At 41.0% G+C, this 27,481-nt stretch overlaps 1 protein-coding gene and 1 non-coding gene across 2 annotated transcripts in view; both read right to left on the bottom strand.

The window, feature by feature from the left end:
- Positions 1–298: 298 nt before the first annotated feature.
- On the bottom strand, positions 299–371 carry TRNAG-CCC. The gene has a single exon. It is a non-coding gene; the product is annotated as a tRNA-Gly (tRNA).
- Positions 372–9,630: 9,259 nt separating this feature from the next.
- The window catches only part of TM9SF2 (transmembrane 9 superfamily member 2), a 50,141-nt gene continuing 32,290 nt past the window's right edge, over positions 9,631–27,481 (bottom strand). The window contains exons 10-17 of the mRNA XM_040267402.1: positions 24,338–24,470; positions 21,922–22,041; positions 19,293–19,350; positions 18,555–18,714; positions 16,633–16,784; positions 15,472–15,583; positions 13,324–13,495; positions 9,631–10,332 (exon numbers count right to left, since the gene is read on the bottom strand). Of these exons, the coding sequence (XP_040123336.1) occupies positions 10,265–10,332; positions 13,324–13,495; positions 15,472–15,583; positions 16,633–16,784; positions 18,555–18,714; positions 19,293–19,350; positions 21,922–22,041; positions 24,338–24,470 (975 nt within the window). The 3' untranslated portion in view covers positions 9,631–10,264. The remainder of the gene's footprint in view (positions 10,333–13,323; positions 13,496–15,471; positions 15,584–16,632; positions 16,785–18,554; positions 18,715–19,292; positions 19,351–21,921; positions 22,042–24,337; positions 24,471–27,481) is intronic.

The raw sequence follows: 27,481 nt of genomic DNA, 5'->3' as shown, positions 1-27,481 counted from the left end.
ACCAGGCTCCTCTGTCCATGGGATTTTCCAGGCAAGAGTACTGGAGTGGGGTGCCATTGCCTTCTCCTTACTAGCATGTGAGATGAGTGCAATTGTGCAGTAGTTTGAGCATTCTTTGGCATTGCCTTTCTTTGGGAATGTATGGCAGTGGCCCTTCTCAGATCATTAGTTTGCTAGTTATCTGCTTTCCTGGCTATTATCCCCATTAGAATGGGAAGGTTGACCTTTTAAAAATATATATTTATTTGGCTGTGCCGGGTCTTAGTTGCAGCATGAGGACTCTTAGTCATGGATCTAGTTCCCTGGCCAGGGATTGAACCTGGGCCCCCTGCATTGGGAGTGCAGAGTCTTAGCCACTGGGCCACCAGGGAAGTCCCAGGTTGACTCTTAAAAAAAAAAATCTATCTTAGCTCTTACTATAAAACCAAAGATATAAAAGGTACTCAAGCTGAATAAATGTTTCAAATATTGTTAAATGCTTATTCTGCTAAATCCTCTTTCTGCCCCACTGTGAGCTGTTATCTACCTACGTCATAGAATGATCGAGGAAGCATATTACTAAAGGAGCAGATATTAGTTTTCCCAACTCGGAACCAGGAAAGCGGATGTAGAGCTTGAGGGCCGGCTCTGGGTGATTGGTTACCACATCCAGCACTTTCACAAGTGCATTAGATGAGACAAAGTGCCGAATGCTGAGGAGAATTGCTGGGACAATGGCAGAGGGTCTGTTCTTCCTCTCAGGCACCAAGTAACTGTGGGTCCCCAGGGATGCAGATGGCAGGCTTCCCAGGTGGAGCTAGTGGGAAAGAACCCACCTGCCAGTGAAGGTAGACGTGAGAGGCATGGGTTCGATCCCTGGGTCGGGAAGATCCCCTGGAGGAGGGCATGGCAACCCACTCCAGTGTTCTTGCCTGGAGAATCCCATGGAAAGAGGAGCCCAGCGGGCTGCAGTCCATGTGGTTGCACAAGGTTGGACACAACCGAAGCAACTTAGCGTGCACTTAGGACGCACAGAGGGGTGTAGCTGTGGCCCAAGTGGGGCTCACGTGGCCTTGGAAGGAGGTCAACTGGTAGGATGACTTTAGCTTGGCCCATGAGAGACAGGCTGGACTAGACCCCAGGTGAGGTCAGGACTGAGTGAGTTCCTCCCCACCCACCCCTGACCCACCAAGTTGGGTGTGAATCACTCTCAGGGACCCCCTTACGCATTGCAAAATAGGTACGCTAGGAAAATGGCCAAAGGTTTGGAAATGGGCGAAAGAGATTATTAGTATCCTTCCAATAAAATGCTAGTCTGTTGTCCCCCAGATCATTCAGGAGTACCAGATCCTATAAGGGTATGTGCACCTCTGATTGCTTTTGGTTGGACTAGTATTTAGTTATGTACAGATAGAAGTAAATGTGTGGAAAATGGATAGTCAGGCAAACATCCTGTCTCGAGCCATGCCAATGAGTCCTGTTCATAGTAATGCAAAAGAATATTACCCAGTGGAGAATATAAATCCCTGCAAGTCTAAATCTCACTCGACCTGGTTTAAACTCTTATTCATTCTCTCATTGATTAATAAGTTAAATAAAATTTTTAACAAGCCAGAAGTGTATGTCTGTCTGACAGTCATGTTTTACCTTCCAGGATTTTATACTTTAACAGGTAAAGAAGTAAATAGAAGTGAAGTGGGGGACAGCGAGGATGCCCGGAGTCTTGTTTCAACACAGAGGTAGGTAACTAAGGAGAAAATCAAGGCAGGGTTGGGACAGATGAGGAAGTAATCTGCTGCTGAAAGATGGCTACCCTCCAGCACACCTGCCTGAAGACTGTGCCAAGGAATATTGCTCCCTCCCCCTCTCCCCTTCCTATTAGCTGGTAGGTACGTTTTGTAGCGCTGCCATAACAGAGTATGATAAACTGGGTGGTTTACAAAACAGAGCTTAATTCCCTACAGTTTTGAGGCCGTAAGCCCAAGCTCAAGGTATTGGCAGATTTGATCTCTCCCAAGTCCTCACTTCTTGCCTTGTAAATGACCATCTTCCCCCTGTGTGTGTCTGTGTTATCATCTCCTCTTCATATGACACCAGTTATATTGGATCAGGGCCCACCCTAATGACCTCATTGAACTTGATTACCTCTTTAAAACACCTGTATCCAAATACAGCTGCATTCTGAGGCACTGGGCATTAGGGCTTCAGCATATGAATTTGGGGGGCAGGAGGGGGGACAGGCACACAAGTCAGCCCTAAACACACCACTCGCACATGCCCTGTAAGTTTGTAGTTTGCTGATTTGATGAAATTGGGTTTATGGGATAGGTGCTCACTATGTATTGACATAGCCTGGAATCTGCTTAGTGGACACGAAACCACTCAAGACCAGACCCAAACTGCAGAAATCCCTGGGGGAAACTGCACTAACTCATTGACTCAAATGCACCCCAGGGCAGGATTTTCTGGCCACTTCCTGAGAAGAATGTCATTCTCCCTGAGCAGGCGGTGGGGGGCACAGGGGGTGCTGCCACTGAAGGTGGCAATGCGAGTGGGAAGAGAGCTGGTGTGGACTTTGTGATTTGGGGTAAATTGTTCAACTTGCCTGGGCTTCGGTGTCCTCCTCTGAGAGAGAGAGGGGCTCTTTAGGCCCTTCCTGCTCAAACCTGGGCCAGGAGCCAGGAGCATTGCACTTCCTGGGGCTGATGGGAAGGGCAGACTCTCCAGACCCACCCCAGGCCAGGTGTGTCTGAATCTGCATCTTACGATCTCCAGGTGATTGACAGGCATGCGGAAGTTTGAGAGGCACTGATTTAAGACTAGCTGGGTCTGGTGGTCACAGCTGGAGACCACGGAGCCCATCATTATGAACATGAAGCCCTTCATTTCTCCCTTCCTTCATTGCCCCTCCTCAGAGAGCAGGTTGGAGGAAAGATGCTCATACCTGCTTCTAAGCTGCTGTGCATACATGTCCTGTCATCCCACTGAGAGCAGAAAATAGGGATTCAAATGCAAGTCCCTCACCCAACCCCCACTTTGCTAATAATCCCTGGCTAAGAGATCCAGGGGATGAGCAAAGACCCAACAGAATTACTGGGTTAATTTCAGAACTTCCCCCATCTCCACCCTACAATCTGTTTTAAAAAGGGAGAGCTGAACTCAACAATAAAAACCAGACAATCCAATCAGAAAATGGGCAACGGACATGAACAGACATTTTGCCAAAGATGGCAACTAAGCACATGAAAAGATACCCAGTATCAGTAGCCATAAGGGAAGTACCAATTAAAACCACAAGGTCAATACATACCTATCAGAACATAAAAAATAGCAACGTCACCAAGGGCTGGTGAGAATGTGGAGAAGCGGATCTTTCCCATGTTCCCAGCGGGAATGTAAAACGGTGCACAGCCACCCTGTGTTTGGCAGCTTCTTATAAAACTAATCGTGGAACTACCATTTGACTTTGTGATTTCATTCTTGGGCATTTATCCCAGAGAAATGAAAACTCATGTTCTCACAAAAAAAAATCTGTATAAAAGTGTTGAGAGAGGCTTTATTCATATTCACTCCAAACTGGGAAAGATCCCAATGTCCTTCAATGTGGGAAACAAACTCTGAACATCCATACTCTGGAATGTTGTCATCGATAAAAGATAGTGAACTGATGCACAATACAGCTGGGATTAATCTCCAAAGACTGATAGTGAGTGGAGAAAGCCAGGCCTAAGGATCACATACCGCTTGAGTCCATTTAAATGATATTCGTGAAGTGGTAGAATTCTAGAGATGGAGAGTGAATTAATGGTGGGAGGAGGCTAAGGGAGGTGGGGATAGCTATGAAAGGGCAACCCGAGGGATCCTAGTGATAGAGATGTTCGGTATCTTCACGAATCACTGTCAATGTCCTGATTTTGATATTGTGTGATGGCTTTGCAAGATGTCATTACTAGGGGACCGGGGCAAAAGGTAATCCAGGGCCATCTGTGTTGTTTCTTAAAATTGCATATAGATTGACAATTCTCTCAAAAGAAGAGACAGAGAAAAAAGAAAGAAAAAAAAAAAAAACGTATTCTTGTCAATTAAAAAAAAAAAAAAAGCAAGCGAGATGTGTCCCGGTCCTCCTTAGAGAAACATGCTGGATTCTTTGCCAGTTGAGGAATTCTGGTGCTTCTGCTGGATGTGAAGGGGGAAGGGAGAAGGTCAGAGAAGGTAGAAAGGAGATGTTTTATATATTCCCTAGAAAGGCCTATGTTTCTATGCGAAGTAGACAACTGCTCAGATATAACTGGTCGCCAAAGCCCAGCCAAACCTCAGAACCTGACAGAAATCCTAAGAAACTACAGAGTAGGTCTCCCGTGCCCTCGTGGGCACTGTGTGTCAAAAGCCCTGTCTGCCAGCAGGACAGGCCCTGGGGGACCCCGATCTGCAGCTTCCGGCTGTGGAAGAAGTCAGTCTGTGGTGTGGCTCCAGTCACACTCCACCAGGAGGCTCAGCCTGGCTCGGCCATTCTTGAATCAAGGCCCTGCGTGCACGTGTGCATGCTCAATTGAGTCTGACTCTCTACAACTCCATGGACTGTAGCCTACCAGGCTCCTCTGTCCACGGGATTTTCCAGACAAGAATACTGGAGCGGGTAGCCACATCCTAGTCCATCAAAATCCTGAGCAGGTTCTAGAACCTGGCTTTGACTGAAAAGTGAAAACGTTAGTCGCTCAGTTGTGTCTGACTCTTTGCGGACCCATGGACTGTAGCTCCTCCGCCAGGCTCCTCTGTCCATGGGATTCTCCAGGCAAGAATGCTGGAGTGGGTTGCCATTTTCTTCTCCAGGGGATCTTCCCGACCCGGGGATGGAACCCAGCCAGATCTCCCACATTGCAGGCAGGTTCTTTACCGTCTGAGCCACCAGGGGAGCCTGGCCTTTGACTGAGGAGCTCATCGAATCCCGTTTGAAGACGAGGGAGTCTGGCACAGCTCCTCTCTCCGAGGGATGCTGGTTGCCTGGTCTGAGGGTTCCAGAACTTCCCTCCCCCTACATCTCTCGGCATCTGGCCCACTTAAGGCCTGCCCCTCCAAGTGCTTATGGGGTGCTTACAGACAGGTGGAACTTTGGCTTCCTGCCCTGCCCGCTGTAGACAAGGACAGGGAAGGCATGAACCAAGGACACCTTGAGCTGCCCTGCAGTTTACAGAGCAAGTGGCAGGAGGGTGGGAGTCAGACTCAGGAACTGAAATCAAGTCACTGTCCTTCCTTTAACTCCCCACCTTTTGACTCAAGAACAGTTGCCATTCAACTGCCACCTCCTATCCTGTATTTTGTTCATGTTTTCTGTTCACGAGAAAGCCAGTGGATCCGGGCTTCTCAACCAGCAGTCAACAAACACTTCTTGGTCAACCTCCAGTGGTTCCACCTGCGTCCCATGCCTTGACTGGAGGGGACTGGGGCTTGCTTCCACCACCCAGTCAGCAATGTAAACCCTCTGCCTGCACCACGAGTCAGCTGCTTCTTCCCAGAAGCCCCTCCCTCTCCCAACAATGCTCACATGCTCCAGCAATTCCTCTCCTTCCTGTATGGTCACACTAGGATTTTAAGAAAATGAATAATGTACTAGTCTTCACAGTGCACACAGAGGATATCTAAATGCTGCAGAAAATTGGATAAAATTAGGATAAACATTGCAGTGCCAAACCATTGGGTTTGTAACTAGAACATTGAGAAGATCAGAGGTAACTGTGGTTTAATATACAATGACATCCATATGCAACTCCCTTTTAGCCTTTTGTCACCTGCTGGGAGAACTTCACATTCATTGACTCACACTTGTTCAGTCGTGAAGTCATGTCCAACTCTTTGTGACCCCATGGACTGCAGTATGCCAGGTCTCTCTGTCCCTCACCATCTCCTGGAGTTCACCCAAGTTCATGTCCATTGATTCAGTGATGCCATCCAACCATCTCATCCTCTGCTGCTCTCTTGAAGAGTAAATATTTGAATCTAAGTGTTGGTCAGGTGGGATCAAAATAAGAGTTTATAGATTTTTCATGGTTCTGAAAGTAGGCTACATCTTCCAGTGAAAGAAGGCAGCTCACGGGCACTCAGGTGTGAGGTCTCTCCTTGCTTTCCTTGGAGCCCTTTTCTCCACCAGCACCTTGGGTTTCGGTTGGTAGGGGTCTCCTCCTGGGACTATCCTGGTGGCCAAGGCACACACAGCAAGATGTGCCTGGGGGATTGCCTGAACCCGGAGCCTGAGCCCCGAGTGGCTGAGGCTCTGGTGCGTCTGGGCTCGCAGCCACAGCCAAGCTGTGGACAGTGAGGGGGAACAAGCGGGGTCCCTTCACAGCCAGAGGGGCTGCTCGGGACCGTGAAGTCAGCCACCTCAGGGAAGCAACGATGAGGGTGCGGGGAACGAATTGCTCCCCATTTGTTCACACTGATCCTTGGACTTCTTGCCCCAAGGAATCAAAGCTCACTTTACTGTTAGCCATATGGTTAAAAATGCCACTGCCCTGACAGAGATGTGAAAAAAACAAAGTTCACACCTGAGGCAGAAATAAAACACATCGTGGCTTCTTCTGAAATTAAGCTTTCTCAAGACTGGGTTGGGAGGGCACCCAGCTCCTGAGGCAAACAGTGTGTGTGTGTGTGTGTGTGTGTGTGTATGTTCCCGAGGCAAACTGTGTGTTTGTGTCTCTGCGCACGCACGCATGAGCATCAAGACAAATTGCCAAGTGCACATTTTAGCCAGGCACCAGGCTGTTTCTAAGTTGCTTTTCCAAAAATCAGTAACAAGGGGCCACAGGAGCTGAGGTCTTTTTTTTTTTTTGATTCCTTTAAACATTCATAAAATCGTCTTGTTTCAGAAATCATTTCCTCTTAGGTACAGATTCTGTGTCCAGGATGGGAGTTTTCTCCAAGGCACCCATGTGCTTCGGGGATCCACTCTGGTGCACTCCTGCCTGACACAACCTCAACTCTTTATGGAAACATCCTTTGTGAGCTGGGTTCTTTTTAGATCTCTCGTCTTGTAGAGTCTCTGGGCAATGGAGCTGCAGCAACTACCTCGCTATGGAGTAAGAGAATTTTCTCAAGTTTCTCTCAAAACTTCTTTTCCCAAACAGCTCCTAAGAGGTGGTTTATACCACCTTACAAATCTATTAAATTTCAGTGAGGTGACTTTGTAACAGCAATGCTTTGTACTAATATATCAAACATACTCTGTCCAATAAAAATACAATCTCCACACCTGCTTTCTTAAAACTCTCACAACCAACTCTGAAACGGAATACTCTTAATACTGTCAGTTAAATAGGAAATCAAAAATGAGGTTTCAAGTCAGTACATTAAGAACAAAGTTTCAATTTCTGGAAAGAAATGGTTAACCATGATTGTCTCCAGGCAAGAGAAGTCAGTGAATGGAGGTTGAAAGGAGACTGACTTCTCTCTATATTCTCTTATACATTTTGAATTGTTAACCATGGGTGTGGATTACCTACTCCAAAGAAAAATTTGAGTAAGTCAAAATTAAATATTCAGAATCTAAACTGAAACTGTGAACACAGACTATCCCTGTTAAAGTGCTTTTTCTTAAATCTTCAAAATAAAAGCCCTCCCTCCTGCATCCCCCGCCACACTTCCTTCCGTAGCTGCATGTAATGCCTTCAAGGAGCAGAGTAAGCTTGTGTGGGAGTTAAAAACACATTCATCCCCCCCTCCCCACCACCAGATTTGACAGAAGTGTGGCAAGGAGGGCCATCTGTTTTATTTGAATGAGAAATAACCCAGCATTCTGATTTCAATTAGCCTCTTTGTAGCTTTATGTTTGAGCTGGTTCCATGGGTAACAGTTCAAACTAAGTGTAGAGAGAAGCTGGCCAAGTTCTGCCAGTGCTGATTTGTTTTTAACAACTGTCAACGAACAGAGAACAAGTGTACAAGACAATGTGGCTGGACGCACATAAAAATGCAAAATTTCCCAAGATCAAAACAGCACCTTCTGGCATCTGAAAGCTAAACAAAACATTGAAATCGTGTCTATCATTCTATCAATTTTAATATTTAAAATCAATATCACTTATTTAAATTCCATTTTGATGAATACGTGCCTTATTCTTCAGTCGCTCAGTGTGATGAATCTTTGCAGTCCCATGGACTGCAGCACACCAGGCTTCCCTGTCCTTCACTACCTCCCAGAGTTTGCACAAACTCATGTCCATTGAGTTGATGATGCCATCCAACCATCTCATCCTGTCGCTTCCAAATACACACCTACTACACGCAAAGTCCTGTTACACTTGAGGCCTGAACCAAAGGAGGAGCAGTGGTTCCTGCCCTTGAAAGGCCTGTGATCTATTTGGAAGGATAAGCCTGCAAAGTTATACAATAATCTTGAGTAATATTAATATTTAAGACAGTAACAGAACTATCAGACATCAGTATTGCACAAAGCAGCGTGAGATCCGAGGATGGAAAGGGAATACTTTTGTCAAAGGATTTACATTGGAAGGGATCTGCTCATTAGTGGCAGGACAAGGCTGAAACAATGCCATCTCACACTTGGGTCCTTTCCACATCACCTCTGCTCCCCTTTTCACCCAAGCATGCATGCACACACACACTCAAAAGCCCAATGAGGCATCAACTGCATTGGTGACAGTTCAAAGCCTCGCCCATGGCTCCACGGAAGCCACTGCCTCCCAGGGTGTATTTGTCAAAAGACAACAGATTCCTGAGGCCCCATCCCACACGGCCCAGTTCTCTGACAGCTTCATGTAATGGGTCTCAAGGAAGTCATATGAACCAGTGGGGGCAGGGGAAGAGTTGTTTCTGATGGCAGCTGGTTTGCACAATCACACTTACTGAGTTGCATTTTCCCACGGCACTCAGGGGTCCAATCCTTATTGTTTCCTTGAAGTCCTGAAAGAAGAGTCTACGACCTCGGTTCTGCAGCTTCATCAGTTTCTCAACATGTCCCTCCTCAAGGGGTTGGCCAGTTCTCCAAAGCCACATCGTTCACAGCAGACGGTCATGGTGGAGACAGCCAGCAGGAGGGGACCCTGGGGCTGGGTCCTGGCTCAGTGGCAGTATCACGGGATGGATGCTGAGCGCTCAGCTCCTTCCACCCCAGCTCTGCTGACAGGTGAATGTCCACAATGCGGCTGACCCAGCCCCACCCGCTTAGCTTCCTGCTGTCCAGGAGACAGTCCCAGTCAACACACTGCAACACAGTGATTTCTTAATTCCAGGAAATCCAAATTAAGACAAACGTAATCATAATGAAGAAGAGCTGCTAGTTATTGCTAAAGTATAATCATAAAAACTGATTTAAAAAAATAAAATATACTGTATTTTGAAAAACAGGTAAAAAAAATATGAAATCCTTAACAGCAATGCAATAGGCTCATATTGACTACTATACTTACATAATATGCATGATATGGCTAGATATGCATGACTAAAATTTCTGTTACTGCCTAATAGTGAAAAGTTTAGTTTTGTTACAAAGCCTGGAAAATTGGAATTTCATTTAGCTCAAAGCTCAGAAAGTACATTAGCAAAAATCAGTAGAATCTGATAAAACAGTATAAATCACTTAAAAACACCACTGGTAAATACAGAATCCCCATGAATATACAACAGGTAATGATGCAATGAAGATGTTTTTACAATATTTATTAAGATAACAAATTTATAAATTGAAAGACTCAGAGGCACATAGTTTTTAAAAGGCCAATACCATGGAATAATGAAGTCAACACAGAAAAGAAGATATGAACAGTTACAACCAATACAAGATTTTTTTAAAAGCAGCATCCCTACCCCCCGCCCCAATACACATCATAGGAATCATCCTTCAAAATTACCATGATAAAAAGTTACTTCCTTCAAAGAAAAATAATTCTTTCCACCTACCGAGCCTAGAAAATCCTATTTACAATGAACTGTCCTGTATTTCATCAGTATTGTTTAATATGGCCTCTTCTATTCTGCCATTAGAAGTACTGAAAATTTTATAGCTATTATATTTACAAATGCACATAATATTTAAATTTGCTCTTCATTGAGAACAACTGAATATATACTTAATCAAATCACGATACAAATGTTTTAGTGCTGATAACACATTCTGCGGGGACTGGTATGCGGGGAAAGGTGTACTTAGAATCATGTTGTTTCTTAAGGATTACTAGGCCAATAAGTCTGGTAAAACTCAAGGTAGTCACAAAAACAGGTGTTTGTTGATGAAGAATTTAATTTATTTCTGTTTTAACTGGACACACTGGGCTTCTTCAGTCAACCTTCACCACACTGTATATTTTGGTAACAAACCAAAAGCATGCAAAGAAGCCAATTGTTCCTATAAAAGAGAAAACAAGAGTCAACCTCCTTTCAAAGGCAGCCTCATGATTTACGTGAAAGTACAGATTTAGAATGACTGGTTCCTTAAAAAAGCCATAAAACTATAAACCAAAACTATAAGCCATTTACAAGGAATACACCACAAAGTTTTCTGAAAAATACAGAACCAATTCAAATCAAATTTCTTACAGAAATTGATTAAAAAAAAACTTTTTATGCTATAAGATTATCTAAAACTTTCTATAATATATTCTTTTTCTCATTATACAGAAAAGGCTAAAATTGGAAGAGGAAAAGGATGCCTATCTTATTTTCCTATTTAAAAATATTTTCTTACCACAAAATGGAAAATGCTATTAATTCAACATATGATATGAACAGCTTAAAAATCAGAATATCAGATTCACAGAATTAAAAGGGAATATTTTCTAAGTACAGTTATTGGGAATGATCAGTTTTCAAAGAGTATTATAACAAAATAACTCAAAAAGATTTTACAAAGTGTTAAAGTGATATGATAAAGAATCATAATAAAGAGACACTCCCTCTGAGATGAGAGGTGGCACAGAACTGGAGGACAGAGCAGCTCTGTCCTGAGCTGTGTGAATCATCTTTAGATGAGTCACCTGGAATCTCCACACCCTTTCTTTATCTCATTAAAGAGATAATTTTATCTGCCCTACCGGCCTCCACGGACTGTTACAGAGTAAATGAGGAGAATCATGAAAAAATACAGGCCTTGATTTTCAGGTATTTTTATCACTTTAGAGTCTAAAAATTTTGAAGTATTTTTATCACTTTAGATTCTAAAAAATTTGAATGCCAGACAGTTGACAAAAATGAGGCTTTAAGGATTACATAACTGTTTAGGGCCCATGGATGGTAAGAAAGGCCAGGATTCAGATTCATTTCTGATTTCAAGTGTAGTATCCTTTTAAACTATACCATACTTACATGTACTAAACGTAAATTCAGAGGCTGTTTTGCAAGAGAATATGTACTAAATTATGAAACTGCCTACCACATTAGAACTGATCCATAACATTTTTTCCAAGATTATCCCCTAAGAAATAGTCAATAGGTAGGGCTACAGAAGAATATAGAAGGGGATACACATACCCCTTGTGGAAGTTTTATATTTAAAGTTCCAATGGTTTTCACCATTGTTTTAAGATTTTGTAAGTCAAGAGACTGTCGTTGGGACATTACCACAGAAGTTATGAGTGTTATTATACCCATTCTTACTTCACATATGTAACCAAGTACCTGCTCTGCACACGTCATGCACTGTGTTTTTTTGAGGACACACAGATATACCTTCTGGATATTCAAAGGGTCATTATTAAGGCTTGAGAAGAGGTTGGGGTTAATTCCAGAAAAGTAAAGGTGAAAACATAAATATACTGAAACAATCTTACGTGAAACAAGAACTTCAAGGTAACAGAAGGCATTTTAAGATGAGAAAAAACATTTTATCATCATACTAGCAACTCTAAGAAAGTTAAGTTTACTTTGTTGTTCAAGTACTTCTAGTATTTTATTTTGTTCTTAATACTGAATAGGTATAGTGTACATACTAAAAGTGGCATCTTTCCTAATGTGGCAGAATAATAATGATTGTTTTCTAAAACAGATTGACTTCAAAAAATGGTGTCAGTGCAGAGTCCTGAAATAAATGTGGATGTTTCCTTCCCCAAAACTGAAATACACTAAAAGTCACTGGCTTCACTGGTTGATTTAAATTTGATGTGGCTCCAGAATTTAGATTAGAAAATTTGCTTTATTCAAAATAAGTAAAAATATGACACTTTAAAAATCAAGAACAATAAAGTTGAGGTGATGGTTGAATTATCATGATAACATGTGCGTGGAAAAACAAGACATTCACCCAGACCATGATTTTTTGTGTATAATAAAGAATAAATTGTATATGTATTTACAGACATGGATACAGATGCCCCCAAACAGTCATCCTCATCTCACAGGCTATGACTGTTTCACAGATCATTTATGGAGACTTACGGCTATGGATCTAAATCTATCACACAGAGACCAAGATACGCATCCCCCCAACACACACACACACACCTACCCCACTATGTCTGACCAATGAATGACCTGATGTACAGAATTGATCCAGGTGCCTGAATCTTGTTATATATACTGATATAGCAACAGGGGCACTTCAAAACTCTACCTAATTCTGTTAAATACTAACAGATGAGTAGAAAGTAGAAAAGCAAATTTTTTAACAAGTTTTTTTTCTTTTTTGACTGCTGTACTTCCTCACATAGCATGGAACACAATCTTAAGATAAAATTTCAGATGTACACTTTCTGTGACAAAGAAATGGTCCCTCAATTTGTAGTTGCTGTTTAATCGTTCCACAATTGCTAAGTACCGAAGCACTGAAATATAGAGAACTTTCCTAGGTGGACAGAGAAGATGTATATATAAAAATACCAATGTAAAGCACACTTTATCCCATTAGGTAAATGGATTTTAAAGTGGTGATATAAACCTGCAGTTTAAAACTTCTAGAATAAGGGATGTCCTATGCTCATCTTTTCTTGATATCATTTATTCTCAATCTCATCTTAAATTTCTAACCTCTAATTTCTACTTACTCCTAAATTAGGTAGTTAGAGCTTTTTACTCTATTTCTGAAATGAGAGCAAAAGCAAGACTGTTCCATTAAGAGATGGACAGGGGAAAGCCTTGAGATGTTCCGGCCAAGGCACCCCTGTACTTCCAGCACAACAATGGTCCCTGGTTAGTTTTCTTCCACTAGCCCTGTCTTCCCGCCTCTGCTTTACTGGTACTCACCGCCCCCTCACAGGGGGCAGACCAGACCATGCTTAGCTGCACTGAGAACTAAATATAGGAGCACTAAGTAGCAGGAGCCTTCATGGGTTTTATAAAAGCAAAATAATTATAAATAATTTGCCTAAAAACATATTAACTAAAAAACAACCATTCTAATTCTTACCTGTAAAAAGAAAGAAGATCAAAACCATTATCATGGTATACCCGAAGTACAGGATTGTACTTGCAGTCCCTGTGATTTGCAGTTTTGAGAAGAAGTAGTGTATTGCATATATTAAGAAATACACTGCAGTAAAGCCACTGGTGAGGAATGAACGCCACTGCCAATGATAATCCTGGGTAGAAGAGAAAAAAATCCAGGATCAAGAATTACTTTCCAATTAAGAGGTAACGTAGCCGAAGAAAGTTAGTAAAGAGAACATAACTAAATGGAATAGCCCCCCAAACCTGATTTTTGCTATTGATTCCAGTCTCTTTTCATACTGAAATTTGCCAATTTCGCTAAAGGTACTAAGAAGCACCTTCTATCTTTGATGGAGCTACTTAAAAGATTGGCTAAATACATGTAGAAAAATTTGAAATGGTTTATGAATAATGAAGCATTAGGCTGTATTTTAAAACGTATGATTCCCTAAAAGAAAAGAAATATAAAAAACCTTTGGTGCCAAAGATATCATTAAGAAAGTGAGAAGACAAATTACAGAATGGGAGAAAATATTTACAAATCAAAATCTGATAAAGGTTAGTATCCAGAATATAGAAAGAACTCTTACAATTAAACAAAAAGATAAACCATCTAACTTATAAATAAGCAAAGGAATTCAACATTTCTCCAAACAAGATACACAAGAAAATATGCTCATCGTCATTAGTCATTGGGAAAATGAAAATCAAAACCACAATGAGACACCACTTCACACCCACTAGATGGCTATAACTTAAAAAACCAGAAATATCAGGTTACTGGCAAGGATGTGGAGAAACTGGAACCTTTGTGCATTGCTAGTAGGAATATAAAATGGTAAGGCCACTGTGGAAAAGTCTGATGGTTCCCCAGAAAGTTAAATAAAAAGTAACTAACTATATGACTCAGCAATACCACTCCTACATATATACCCCAAAGAACTGCTAACAGGTCAAATGAGAATTAGCACATGGACGTTCACAGCAGCACTATTCACAATAGCCAAAAGGTGGGAAAAAACCTAGTGTCCATCAATGAATGAATGTATAGACAAACTGAGTATAAGTACATGATGGCATGTTACTCAGCTATAAAAAGGAAGAAGCACTGACACATGCTATAGTGTGAGAGGAGCCTTCAAACACTCTGCCAAGTGAAGGAAGCCAGACACAAAAGGGCACACATATTGTGCACTTCCACTTATATGACATATCCACAACAGACAAATCTGTAGAGAGAAGCAGCCAGGGTCTGAGAGGAGAGAGAACATGAAGTAACTGCTTAGTGGGCACGGGAGTTCTTTAGGGGTGAGGAAATTATTCTGAGGCAGAGACAGTGATTACCCAATACTGCATATGTAGTAAGTGCCCCTCAACTGTTCACTTTGTAATAGTTGATTTCATGTTATGTGAACTTAACCTCATTTTTCTAAAAAAGCATATCAATTTTAACAGTTAAGATTTTATCTCCTGTATAGAAAACAACTATAAAACAATGATTTAACACAATCTAAATCTTTTTTAAAAAGTCACCCAAGGACATCATCATTTTGTCTTGCTGCCAACTATATAAACTCACTGCCAACGAAATCTCAGAAATGTTTTAATAAATTTTTCCACGTAAAATATTTGCTGTCACTAAATTTTCAGTCTGTAAGTGTCTGTTCACAATAAGAATAATAATTTTAAAGTCCAACAATATTTTAAAAATTCAGCATAATGTGCTATTCTTAGGAAATTAACATTTTAAAAGTTAACTTCTAAATAAATAATAAATATACTGCACTGGGAAATTATCTTAACTCAGGCTTAAAGATGGCTGCATTTGATTTAGGAATATAGGTCAATTTCTACCTATAACTGCATATGTGCAGTTATACTTGCTCACTGAACAAAAAAATACTGACACACAACAAAAGACTGCAATCTTTTGATAATTCAGTTTGGGAGGCTATTTTTGTGACATTAGAAGTTGACATGGAAAAAAAAAGTCAATAGAGAAAATTACTTCACAACTTGCCCCACAATAACACATATTTACTTCAATTAATAGTATTCAAGGTTACCTTCTGCCAAAATTATAAATACTGTTAGCAAATTAACATAAGTGAATATTGCTAAAACATACCTCTGCACACAGGTGGAAATAGCAAAGAAGTATAGTTGCTTCAGAACAGGTAATAACCAAAATGATAAACACCAGGAACAGGAAGCCAAACATGTAATACATCTGGTGTGACCTACAATCAAACAAGTCAGAATGAATCCATCAACAGTTTCTTCTTGACACAGCAAATGACACACTCCTTTCATTTTTTTGAACTGAAAATGTTTGCTTTTTCTCCCATCTGATCGACAACAAATTCTCCCAGGTTTAGACGATGTGATGTATGTGGCAGAGGAAGGGCAGGGCACGAAGGATACAACAATGCACTCAAGCGTCTTCCTGTTCAGGTAGGACTTGCAACTCATATTTATTCAAATATGATTAGTCTGTCTGTCTACTGCTGAGTCAAAAATCTGACACTTCCCCCAAAAAATTAATGTAAAGACAGAGCCAAACTAAGAAAAGGTTATATTGGGAACAGATTGTTTCTCATTATATATGACAGCATCAGCTGAATTTGGAAAACACTATAACAAACAGGAAGGAAAGACAGGCTCTAATAACTGAAAAAGTTCAACTTTAGTTCTGACAATGCTACCTGGAACCCTGATACTTTCTGTAGCATATGTCAATGTGATCAAATAAAGATCACAACATACTGTAGGGTATGAGTGGCTCAAAATTACCACGGTGCGTTTTCCTACTCGAACAAGAAACCAGAGAATGAAGTGATCTTGGGATAAGAAATGACTTTGAAGGTTATTTAGCTCAACAATGCTTGCTTGAATTCCCTCCCATCAAGAGCTCAAAGACACTCCTTTGAAGCAGTACGGATTACTTATTAAAACCCAGGACTGGAGAGCCAGGTGAATTTTCTGTCACACAGTAGCCGGGTGACACAGGCAAATTACTTAACCTCCAAAATCTCATTTTCATCTTGTGAAGTGGGATAGTATCCACCTCACAGAGGCGTGAGAACTGAGCAATAAATAATAAGCCCTTGACTAATAATAAGTGTTATCACAATTCTTCTAACACTGAAAAGATTAAACAACTTTTTCTCTCTTAAGATTCCTGATTATTGGAGAAGAGCTTACATTTAAAGGTATAAACAGTAAGCCCTATAAACAAAAAGAGAAAACTAGTAGTAGGTACAATAAGAGGACTTAGTGCTCAGCTTACCAAATACTATTCAGGATGAAGAAAAGCTGTATAAAGATGCACCCAAAGGGCAAAATCCCTCCCATGATAATACCAGGTAATGGCTTTGTGTAGAAAGACTGTTCAGGAATCTGACGTGGAATCTGATTGGTTCGAACTGGGTGTTCAATGGCCTTCAGTTAAAAAAAAAAGAGAGAGAGAAAGGGTTAATAATTATGTATCTATTTAAGAAATTCTTCTCTGCACTAGATTATTTGTCAGCTTTTTCTCAGCTTCCAAGCTGACACTAGTGCCAATACTAGTCTACCTAGGTCATCAGAGTGAAACCTGTATTCAGAAGCCCCAAACCAGATACCATCAGGCACAATAGTCTGTCTGTCTCCTGGAACAAGCCACCACTGTTTCCAGCAGTGATCCAATGGCTAATGGCTTTAAACAAAATAAACACACAGGAGGAAACAATATAGGACTCGGAAAATAGCAGTTAATACAAAGGTAGAGTTAAGCTTCTCCTTTTAGTTATATATTTACTGTAAGAAATGGGCTGGTTCTGAAACTGTTGTCAATGTGTTTTTTGGAATGGACAATGTCATTTCTATTAAAATTGCTCTATTTTTGCTAAGACTTAAGAACACAAGGAAGATAATGAATGGTTCTATGAAGCTTTATGGTCATAAATTACTGCTGATGTTCTCAATTATTCTCTCATACACTGCATGGTAGTATAAAAACAACTGGAGCCTGAGGTACCTAAACAGAGTACCATGAGGGGGAGGGAGGAGAGTAAACATGTAGAAATTCACTTTCTTGCAAAAAAAGTTCAAAACCTACTTCTATAGTTTTTGTGATGATACAGCAAAAGGTAAAACCTGATATTCTCATTGAGATTATACTTCCGTGAACTTGATTATTTCATATGTCAGTGTATGTGTATAGAGGCAGAGAATCACTATACCAGTCTTCAAATTTTATATTTTAGAGTTTTAAGTACTTATTTCATCTATGTAATTTAAAAATTTCAAATCATGTCAGTTTACTATTCATACTATACAGAATTCAAGTCATAAACAAAATGTCAAAGAACTGAGAAATCTTTTAGTAGCCTGGCATGGTAGGTGCAGTGGAAACTCTGAAGTCTCTTAAAAGTAGGTAAGTTTCTTCCAGGGTATTCCAGGTCCCCTCACAAAGTATGCTCAACTACGTAACTTCTTTTAGCCTTGTGGAGACATTTTCAGAGAAGAGCAAAGACAGTGGAGTTAGAGGAGGACCCAAGAGTGAATTCTCAGCTTCCTCTGAGCCTGCGGGTAGAAAGTGGGCAGCAGAAGTGGAGGCAGACAGGCTGGAGGGAGGGACTGAGCCGCGATTGCAACCCTTCCTAAAACCAAATGCCAGCAGGTAAGCACATAAAGTTTATTCCAAAACTACAGATGAAAAACACTGCTATCCTTACTGTATGGTCACTAACTTTTTTTTTACAGCTTTACTTCCTAACCCATACTCAGTTTTACCCAGTTTACTTAGTTAAGTTATATAGATTAGAAACATTTATTGCTAAGAAAAAAAGATACAGGTATTTTTTAAGTTAAAAAAGGGAACAATTTATTTTTAATGTAATAAATTCATATTTTTCATTAGTTTATTTTTTTTCATTTTTTATTAGTTTAAATTAGCATTCATTTCCTGTAATCTATTTTAGTTTTCATTTCCATTTACTTATCAAACTTTGAAATCTTAACTTTACATCCATAACCTCTCTCTAACCACATTCTTCTGAGTACTATTTTAAGAATGACTGCAGTCAAACTAAGAAGTCATCAATTTTCTATGAAATTTAGATCCCACAGGACTAGTTTCTATCTTCTAGACACGTGCATCTTTAAGGTGGCATATGCTAATTTCCACGGCTGAGATTCATTCAAATAAGTTAACATCTATAAACTTACATTCTTCTTAAAACCAAAGTATGCACCAATAAATGTCAGAGGCACAGATATACAGAACCAAAGAGCCAATATGGCAACCAAGGTCCCGAAAGGAATAGCTGCTGAAGATCCTTCTCCCCACAGAATCAGGTTCATTATGAAGAAGTCAGCAAACACAATCCTGAAAGACACAACAGGCGTGTGGGTAACAGTTGAGGTAGAAGCAAAATGATATAGTGGCAATCATATGCAGCAAGTGTCACAATTTCTGTGCTATACACAGTAAAGTGGAATTGCTGGGTCATTAGGGTATGTGAATTTAAAACTTCAGTAGATGCTGATGTTTGGTAGAAACCAACGCAATACTATAAAGCAATTATCCTTCAATTAAAAATAAATTAAAAAATAAAAAAACTTTAATAGAAAACTGAATTGCTCTTCAAATTGGTTTTGCTTGACTTAAACTCCTATCAGCACCTTATGAAATTTTCCCCTTAACATATTTTCATCATGCTTGGGACTGCCAGACTAAGAAACAGACTTTTAAGAAAAGGAATATAAAAAACTCTCCTGTCTAAAGGCAGTTTTTCCCAGGTAAGACAGGTAGTAGTCATTCTGCAAATGTTCGCTGAACATTCACTTTTTAAAAATTAAATTCATTTTCTTGGATACAGAGAAAAGATTAGACATACAGGACAGAAATTCTGGGAACTAAAATAGGACTATGTTAAGCAAGTTATTATTGAAAACTCCACTTACCCAGGACAAAGAAATGATGTTAATAAAACATTTGTTTTCCACTTCTCACCTCCAAAGGCTGCAGGAGAAAACAAAAGTGGCATTAACACAAAGACGTACCTTCAAAGCAAACCAAATGCCCACACCTCAGGTCTGGCACTGGACAAATGAACACAGCACTGGATGCCTATTCCTAGAAAACTGACGTGAGCAAAGGTCCTAATACTTCCTCATCAAATGATTCAAACCCAGAGACACACATCCCGGGACTGCTTGGATTAAGTCCCACTCTAAAGACTTTTGTTTCAGCATAAAATAAATCTAGTATCAAAAGAAAGTCATCCAAACAAGTTTTATTCTCTTCTACTTTTTTTAACTTCAAAACAAAACAAACCTTTAAGTTCTAACCCAGTTTCAATCACTGGGACTGGATGAAGAAAGAGTACCCTGGAAATGCTCGTTTACCTTGAGATCAGTTTCAGAATCTGTTATAAAACTAGGAACCCTCAGGCCTAACAGGCAGCACTCCCGAATGCCCACAGGAGGTCTGAATCTCCAGGGTGCCTCCAGCAGGGCAGCTTTTCCAGGCCGTGGGGGTCGGGGGTGGGAGGTCAGCGTGTAGGACCAGGTAACTGAGAACAGAAGGGGTGCCGCCACCTGATAGAACAATTTACTTACCAGCTGTTTACTCTTCTTTGCTTCTAACTCCCACCCCCACTTTAAAATAAATGAAAGTACTCCTCCACTCCTGGTTTAAAAGTTGGAGATAAAACTGGCTGAGATCTGAACACAGCTTTGATTTTTAAAACAAGTTTTAACAATTTATAAGTTTAATGGACTGTGAAGGCTGAGCGCCGAAGAATTGATGCTTTTGAACTGTGGTGTTGGAGAAGACTCTTGAGTCTCTTGGACTGCAAGGAGATCCAACCAGTCCATTCTGAAGGAGATCAACCCTGGGATTTCTTTGGAAGCAATGATGCTGAGGCTGAAACTCCAGTACTTTGGCCACCTCATGCGAAGAGTTGACTCACTGGAAAAGACTCTGATGCTGGGAGGGATTGGGGGCAGGAGGAGAAGGGGACGACAAAGGATGAGATGGCTGGATGGTATCACTGACTCTACGGACATGAGTCTGAGTGAACTCCGGGAGATGGGATGGACAGGGAGGCCTGGCGTGCTGCGATTCATGGGGTGGCAAAGAGTTGGACATGACTGAGCGACTGAACTGAACTGAAGTACTTCTTGGTCTAAAAGAAAAAATAATTCATATATATGATTTGAATTCACAGCATTACTGACAAGACTACTGTGAAATTATGAATTTTGGGGGTTTAATACAATTCTAATCAAAATTCAAATATTATTATTTGAAACATTAAAAATGAAAGTATACAATTAAGCACTGTGTGACAGTGTGTCTCTGAATGTTCTGCCTGATGAATATGCTACTTAATCAGCAGCAAGGAGGTCTGAAGTACAGACAGGAGAAGAAGGGGAGGTGTGTCCGTTGGGCAGGGAGTACCGATGGGAAGTCAAGTGGAGGGAAGAACAGGTGAGAAGGCCCCAGACAGGTGTGTGGTGCAGAGCCTGACTGAGGAACGGAAGGAAAGCGAGAGCACAGAAACTGAGAGAGGGGGAGCAGGCAGGGCTCCAACCCTATCTCCTTTGTCTTAAAATACCTATGACCAGCCTGATCCTATGTCTGTCAGCAAAGAATGAAAGAAAAAAAGAAGTCTGACAAAACTCACAGCGAGTAAACACACTCACTCACTCACACATGCACACAGGCCTTCACATACTCTACACATCTAGCAAAATCTAATACTTCTATTTGGGGTTGAGTCTAGCCAACCACACCTTAAGGCTACCTAAGTAACCCTGTGTGTTTTAGCTGAAACCTTAGTCCTATCAGAAGACCTTGGGGAACCGTAGCCCCATGTCATCATCTCCCTGGCATTTTCAATCACAGATTATCGACAGGATCATCTCAGCTGGACCACAGGCTTCCTAAGCAGGGCAAACTTTGGCATTTGCTGACCCAGAAAAGCTACTTTTTAAGTCATCTAATCCTATTTCACTCTTATTCTGTGGCTCTGAATTCTTTTTTTCACTGAACTTTATTTTACTTTTGGAAAGCAAGAACACAAGAGAATGCAACTAAACCTTGCTACAAGAGTAACTTACTTGGGGGCTCTTTAAACAGTGAGATCTGAATTTATGTACAGGGTACACCTTTATATACATTAAATCAATGTAAGTACTACCTCTCTCTCATAAAGTATTCCTATATATATATACATATGCACTATTTGTTTTAATAGATGACTCAGTGATACTTTTTTCCCTTTACTAGACTAAATATATTTCTATGAATGTAGCCAATCTAAATTGTACAGCCAAAGCTATTAAGTCAAAACTTAAGAAGGAGACAGGGGACAATGGATAGGTAGCACCTAAATTTACTGAAGCCACTGTTTAACAAGCGTGTTTGAACAAGCAAATCTAGGGACAGTCATCCATCTCACAAGCTTCTTTAGACACCTCTTAACACACTGCTTGAACAGCCTCAACTACCAGACACAAAGGCTCAGTCCCCGACGTGGCAGGTTAGACTCCTTGTCTGACACCCAGCAGGGCAGCTCCTACTTACACTTGTAGAACCTGGCGGCGACGTAGCCTGCAGGAGTGCCCAGCAGCACCCATAAGACCACAGCACACGTCATCAGAGCTCCGCGGTTGGCAGGTGACAAAAATCCCAGGCAAGCAAAAACTAAAAAAATAAGTAATTTAAAGTTATGAATCTTATTATTGTTTCCTTTGAAGTGTTAGAAGACCCCGCTCATTTTTTAACCAATAAACTAAATACAACTTCATGAACATATGCTCCCTTACCACGCAGCCACACTGAACCTTGGTAATATCGAAGGCACTGAAGCAACAGGATCACATGTAAGGCAAGCTCCAATCTGGACATTTCCTGTCAGGGTCCACCTTTCCTGTTACCAGTGGAGGCTGACTGCAAGCTCAAGAGTGCTTTCAGCTCTCCTGAGCTTCAAGTACAGCTTTTAAATTAACATCAATAAAAATACTCCCACTGTAAAATATTCTCAATTTCTGTTCCTTTTAAAAGTAATGCTGACTCCTCTGGGGTGAAAAAAAAAACCCCCTTGTAACATCCCAACATAAGAGATGAGGCAGAATCTAGTCAAAGGACAAAAGAGAGGAAAAAACATTTCACAGCACCATTAGCTTTGTGAACACTAGCTACTGAAGGGCTTGGTCAATAACTTGGGAAATTGTTTCCTACTCTTATTTAGCTAGTTGCTTCTTTGTTCTTCACTATATAACCCTCCCAACTGATTAAGAAAAAAAACACCATCTTATATTTATAGCAATTCTCAGCTTTAAACTGGAAGTCAGATATGACTTTCTCAGAAAGAAATCCAAGAACAGATGCAGGTGGCTCTCTCACTTAAACTTCCAGTGTCTCCCCCAGGAGCACACAGCCAAGCAAACACCACTGCACACCTTCCCAGCAGCATCGACTGGAGAGGAGAAACTCACGATCACAGGAAGCCAAACAGGGTAACTAGAGGACCTACTGGAATTTAAGCTAAGACGCACCCTCCCCCAGTCCTCTCAGGCCTGACACATGGATTGTTCTGAAGCAAAAAGTCCATATTCAAGCACTAAAGAGAAACAATCTCTATCATTTTCTAACGGAGGCTCTCTGAAACTGTCCTTCATGACAAGGTCGCTTTCTAGATGACCCCAACAAAGATCAGAGAGGGGCAGAAGGCCACCCTCGATCTAATTTGAAAGCCGAATTTCACCCTCAAGCACCCACTCCCCTGGAACTACACCTCGGCTCTCTGGGACTCTGCAATCAATCGTCTGGCTGTGTCCAAACCTCCTTCATGACTCGTTTTCCCAATCTCCCCTCTTCAGTGTAATACGCTTACAACTGCTAGCCAGCCTCTCCCATCACACCGACATCACCTTATCTAAGTTGTTAGTAGATAAATATGTTCTAGTTAGTCTTCAACGGAGCCGGAAGGTGCAAATCAGTCAACCCCAAACTTTGTAGGTGCCAGACATCTGGAATTGGTCATTCTCTTTCCAAACACTTACGTGTTTAATTGCATCATAAAAACTTGGGACAATTTTACTTGGAGAAAATGACTATAACATTACGTATTTAATATGCAAACAAACATAAGAACAAGTGTTTGCTAAGAAAATTACTGAAAAGTCAGTGGTTTCGGAATTTTTCTAGTAACATTCATGTATTACTTGTTCACCAGTAGCAGGCAATGAGAACATGAGGAAATAAATGCAAAACTCATAAAACTCTTTTCATAAACATATTTTTCTCTGATAACTTGGAAAACTGAAAGACCACGGCATTAAAACATCTCCAGACAGGAGTCTCAGGGCCACTCCTGCAGCTGATGAATACCTCTAAGTCAGCTCTGTTTTTAAAAAAGAAAAATTAAAAATTTGTCCTAATGGACAAATTAGGACTTAATAAAATTTCTGAAGGCTTTCAAGAATCACAAGGAAGAGATATTTTTTTGTGTGTGTAGGAAGATCTTTCCTCAACGTTGCTGGGGAAAGAAATAGGTCTTGCTTCCTAAATCTTGCCAAGGTGGCGAAGTCTCCAAAAGCTTCCTGTCTCGTCCCCTCTGGGTTCTGTCCCGTCTCCTCTCTGTTCTGTCCCTCTCAATGGAAGCCAAGGATGTCCTCAGATTTTCATCATACGCTCCGGTGAGGTAGGACAGCCAACCTGCGTGGCCCTGCTTCCAGGCTGCCCAGATGAGGGTCTGCAGCTCCCGTGCTCCGATGACAAGCTTGGTCTCTATGAAGCTGTGAGGGTAATCTAAAGAGTCAGCTGTTGACATGGCTAACCCCACCCCTGGTCACTTATGGTCAAAGAACACAGATTCTGAGAACCAAAGGACTCTCAGAAACAACAAGCTAGCTTAGATACAACTTAGGAAAACTGGATTTCAAATAATTATTTTTAAAAGGCATTTTCTACTTTTTCATTTTCACTTAACACTTACATAAAGTCACGAAAGTCATAATCAAAATCTGTGTCCCTGATCCTAAAAAGACAGATAGCAGCATCCCTTTCCTTGGAGGACGGAATATATCACCATGAACCAGCTTCCAGCCAAATTCTTCCTGGGCATCCTCCTGAAAGGGGAAGGAAATCGTTTAATCACCATGAGATCATCAAGAAAATTAGGCAGTTTGTTCATTGTTGAATATGCAGATACAGAAATTTAAAGAAAAACTTACAGATATTAATATACATTTCAGTTTTGAAGTATGAAAGCTTGACTCATGGAGCTTTATATAACTTTCTTGAATTGTTTCTAAAGAAATGTTGTGTGTGTTAAGATCTACAAATAGTTACTGAGATACTTAAAATACAAAGATAATGGGATACCATGTCTTAGTCAGTCAAGCTTTATGATCCAACTTGATGACAATTTTAAATCACACTCTATATCCTTTCTACCCCACAGTAACTAATCTCCAAAACAAGCAAATGGTATCAGTTCTCAAAGCTACTCTGCATGCATAGTAGGCTCTGATAATTTTAATAAGCTTGTGTCACCAGCTCACACTGCTCCCCTGATCTCCAGACACACATATATATCTGCCTAATTAACAGCTCCACTGGGCTCTTCAGTGGACACCTTGAACAGAATCATCCACAAGGGAATTGATTCCCCACGTCTACCTGCAGTTCCCCCAGTAGATAAAACTCTAGACTACCAGCTGCTCAGTCCTCAAAACCTTGGAGTCATCTTTTTTCTTCCCCACACTTCATACAATCCTTTAACAATTCCTACAGTTTAGCTTTAAGATCTACCCACAGGACAGGTTAGCCCCTGGTTCAAGCCATTCCCTCTCACCTGGCTATCACAGTGTGCACTAAACTGGTCTCAGTTTCTACACTTCAGTTGAATCTCAATACAAAACCAGACAGATCCTTTTAACTAATTGGGTGGTTCGGGTCAGAAACACGGGGTCATTCACTGGCTGCTTGCCTCTTCCACCCTCTTAACTGGCCAACCAGCATTCCATCCCACCTCCCGGACACCCTCTGTTTATCTGCCCACTGCCCTACTTCTTCCCTGCTACCATCCCCTGACTCTGGAAATTCCATACAGTCTTCTGACTGGTCTCGGTGCCTCCAATCTTGCCCAGCTCCAGACAACTGTCCACACACTGTTAAAAGTGATTTTCCTAAAACATGAATCTGGCCATGTCAATACTGTTTTGTATACTGCAACAGCTTCTCAGGGATCTTCAGACTGCACAGCTTCCAAACTCCTTCAAAACGCGGCCCCTGCTGTTTCTTCAGCCTCCTCTCTTCACATTTTGTCCAGGGTACTTCTGTAGCCCTCCCCCAAATTCCCACTCAGGTTTCTATCTTTGCAGCAGCAGACAAGATTTAAAAATAACTTTCCATGTGGTCTAGTATTTTACAGTTCCACATTTTCATTTAATCATCTGAATATAAGCAATGAAGTTGGAATTTACTTTTTTTCCAGATGGCCACCTACCTCATCCACAATTATTCCTCAAAGCTACTTTTCCTTTGTTGATTCACTTTTGTTAACCTCCATATTTAGACTCATTATTATTATAGGCAGAAAATATCATTTGGAATTTCTTTGTTCATTAATCCTTCTAAACTTCTCTTTAGAATTATTATTTATTTTCTGCTATAGTATTTCTATAGAAATTCCTTTAGAGAAGGTCTGTTTGTGGTCAACTGTTTTTGTTAGTCTGAAAAACGAATTTCACCTTCATTTTTGAAAGATCTCTGAGTACACAATTCTATGTAAGTAGTTAATTTCTCTCACCATCGATTTAAAGATATTATTTTTTGAGTTTCCACTGCCAATCTCACTGCTTCTCCTCTGCAGAAAGCCCAGTCTTTCTCCCCTCTAGCTGATTCTAAGAAAAGATCTTCTCCTTTCTCTGGTCTTCTATGGTTAACTGACTGAGGTGTGGATTTCATTTTATTTATTCCACTTTGGATACACTACGTAATCTTTATCTATAGATTCTCATCTTTCATCTGTGCTGGAAAATCCTAGCTGTTACTTTTTCATATATCTTTACTTTGTAATTAATAATCCTAATATCCGAAATATTTGGGACCTGGTATAAATTTGTTTATTGTAAATTTTTGTGAATTTCTAGATCATATGTTATGGACCTCAAATGCGAAGAATCCAGCAAACCCAAATTTGGAAGACTTTCCTTCAATTTCAACTCAATTCTGCTGAAAACGGAAGGCATTTACTAACCTAGAATCATTCTGCCCGCTTCAACAATCCAGGCTTAATAAACAGGAGGAGATCAAGGTTCACCACTGACTCAATTTATACTGCCCAATTGGTTAAAAACTTGATATAAGCATACTCCTAAAGGAGAACGTTAACCTCTCATGCTGGCACTGCTTCCTGCTCTGGCCTCAGTCAATCTGGGGGGGTAGGGTGGATATGGGGGAGTCCTTGGATTCCTTTTTTTTTTTTTAACCAGTTGGATGGACGTGAATCTGAGTGAACTCCAGGAGTTGGTGATGGACAGGGAGGCCTGGAGTGCTGCGATTCATGGGGTCACAAAGAGTCGGGCATGACTGAGCGACTGAACTGAAGGCCAGCAATGCATCATGTCTGGTACATCAAGGGCTAATTCATTCATTCCAACAAATATTTGCTGATCACCAACTATATGCTTGGTACTGTTTAAAATACCAGAGATCCTACAGTGAGTATAACAGACAACTTCCTATGAGCAGATCTTCTCAAATAAGCAAAATACATAGTATATGAGATGGTGATAGGAATTATGGGTGTAGGGTGTGGGGTGTGGGTGGAGAGGATGTAATCTTAATGGGATGGTGAGGAAGGGCTGACTGGGAAGAGCACATCTCAGTAAAGACCAGGAGAATGTGAGGGACTCTCTGAGGGAGGACACTTGAGGAAGGCAGAAAAGTAACTGTAAGGAAGAGCCTGGAACGGGAACATAACCGATGCATCTGAGGAACAGCAAGGCGGCCAGCACGGCTGGAGCAGAGTGCCAGGGGCTACCACAGAGCCTTGCAGGCCACTGTGAGGGCTGACTCTGGCCTCTGAGTGCAGTGGATGGAAATCCCTGGAGGAATGTGATCCAGAGTGAAA

Source organism: Oryx dammah, unplaced genomic scaffold, assembly GCF_014754425.2.
Source record: "Oryx dammah isolate SB20612 unplaced genomic scaffold, SCBI_Odam_1.1 HiC_scaffold_24, whole genome shotgun sequence".
Classification (NCBI taxonomy): domain Eukaryota; kingdom Metazoa; phylum Chordata; class Mammalia; order Artiodactyla; family Bovidae; genus Oryx; species Oryx dammah.
Note: the sequence above shows the minus strand (reverse complement) of the source record. Positions and strands in the feature narration are given on the sequence as shown.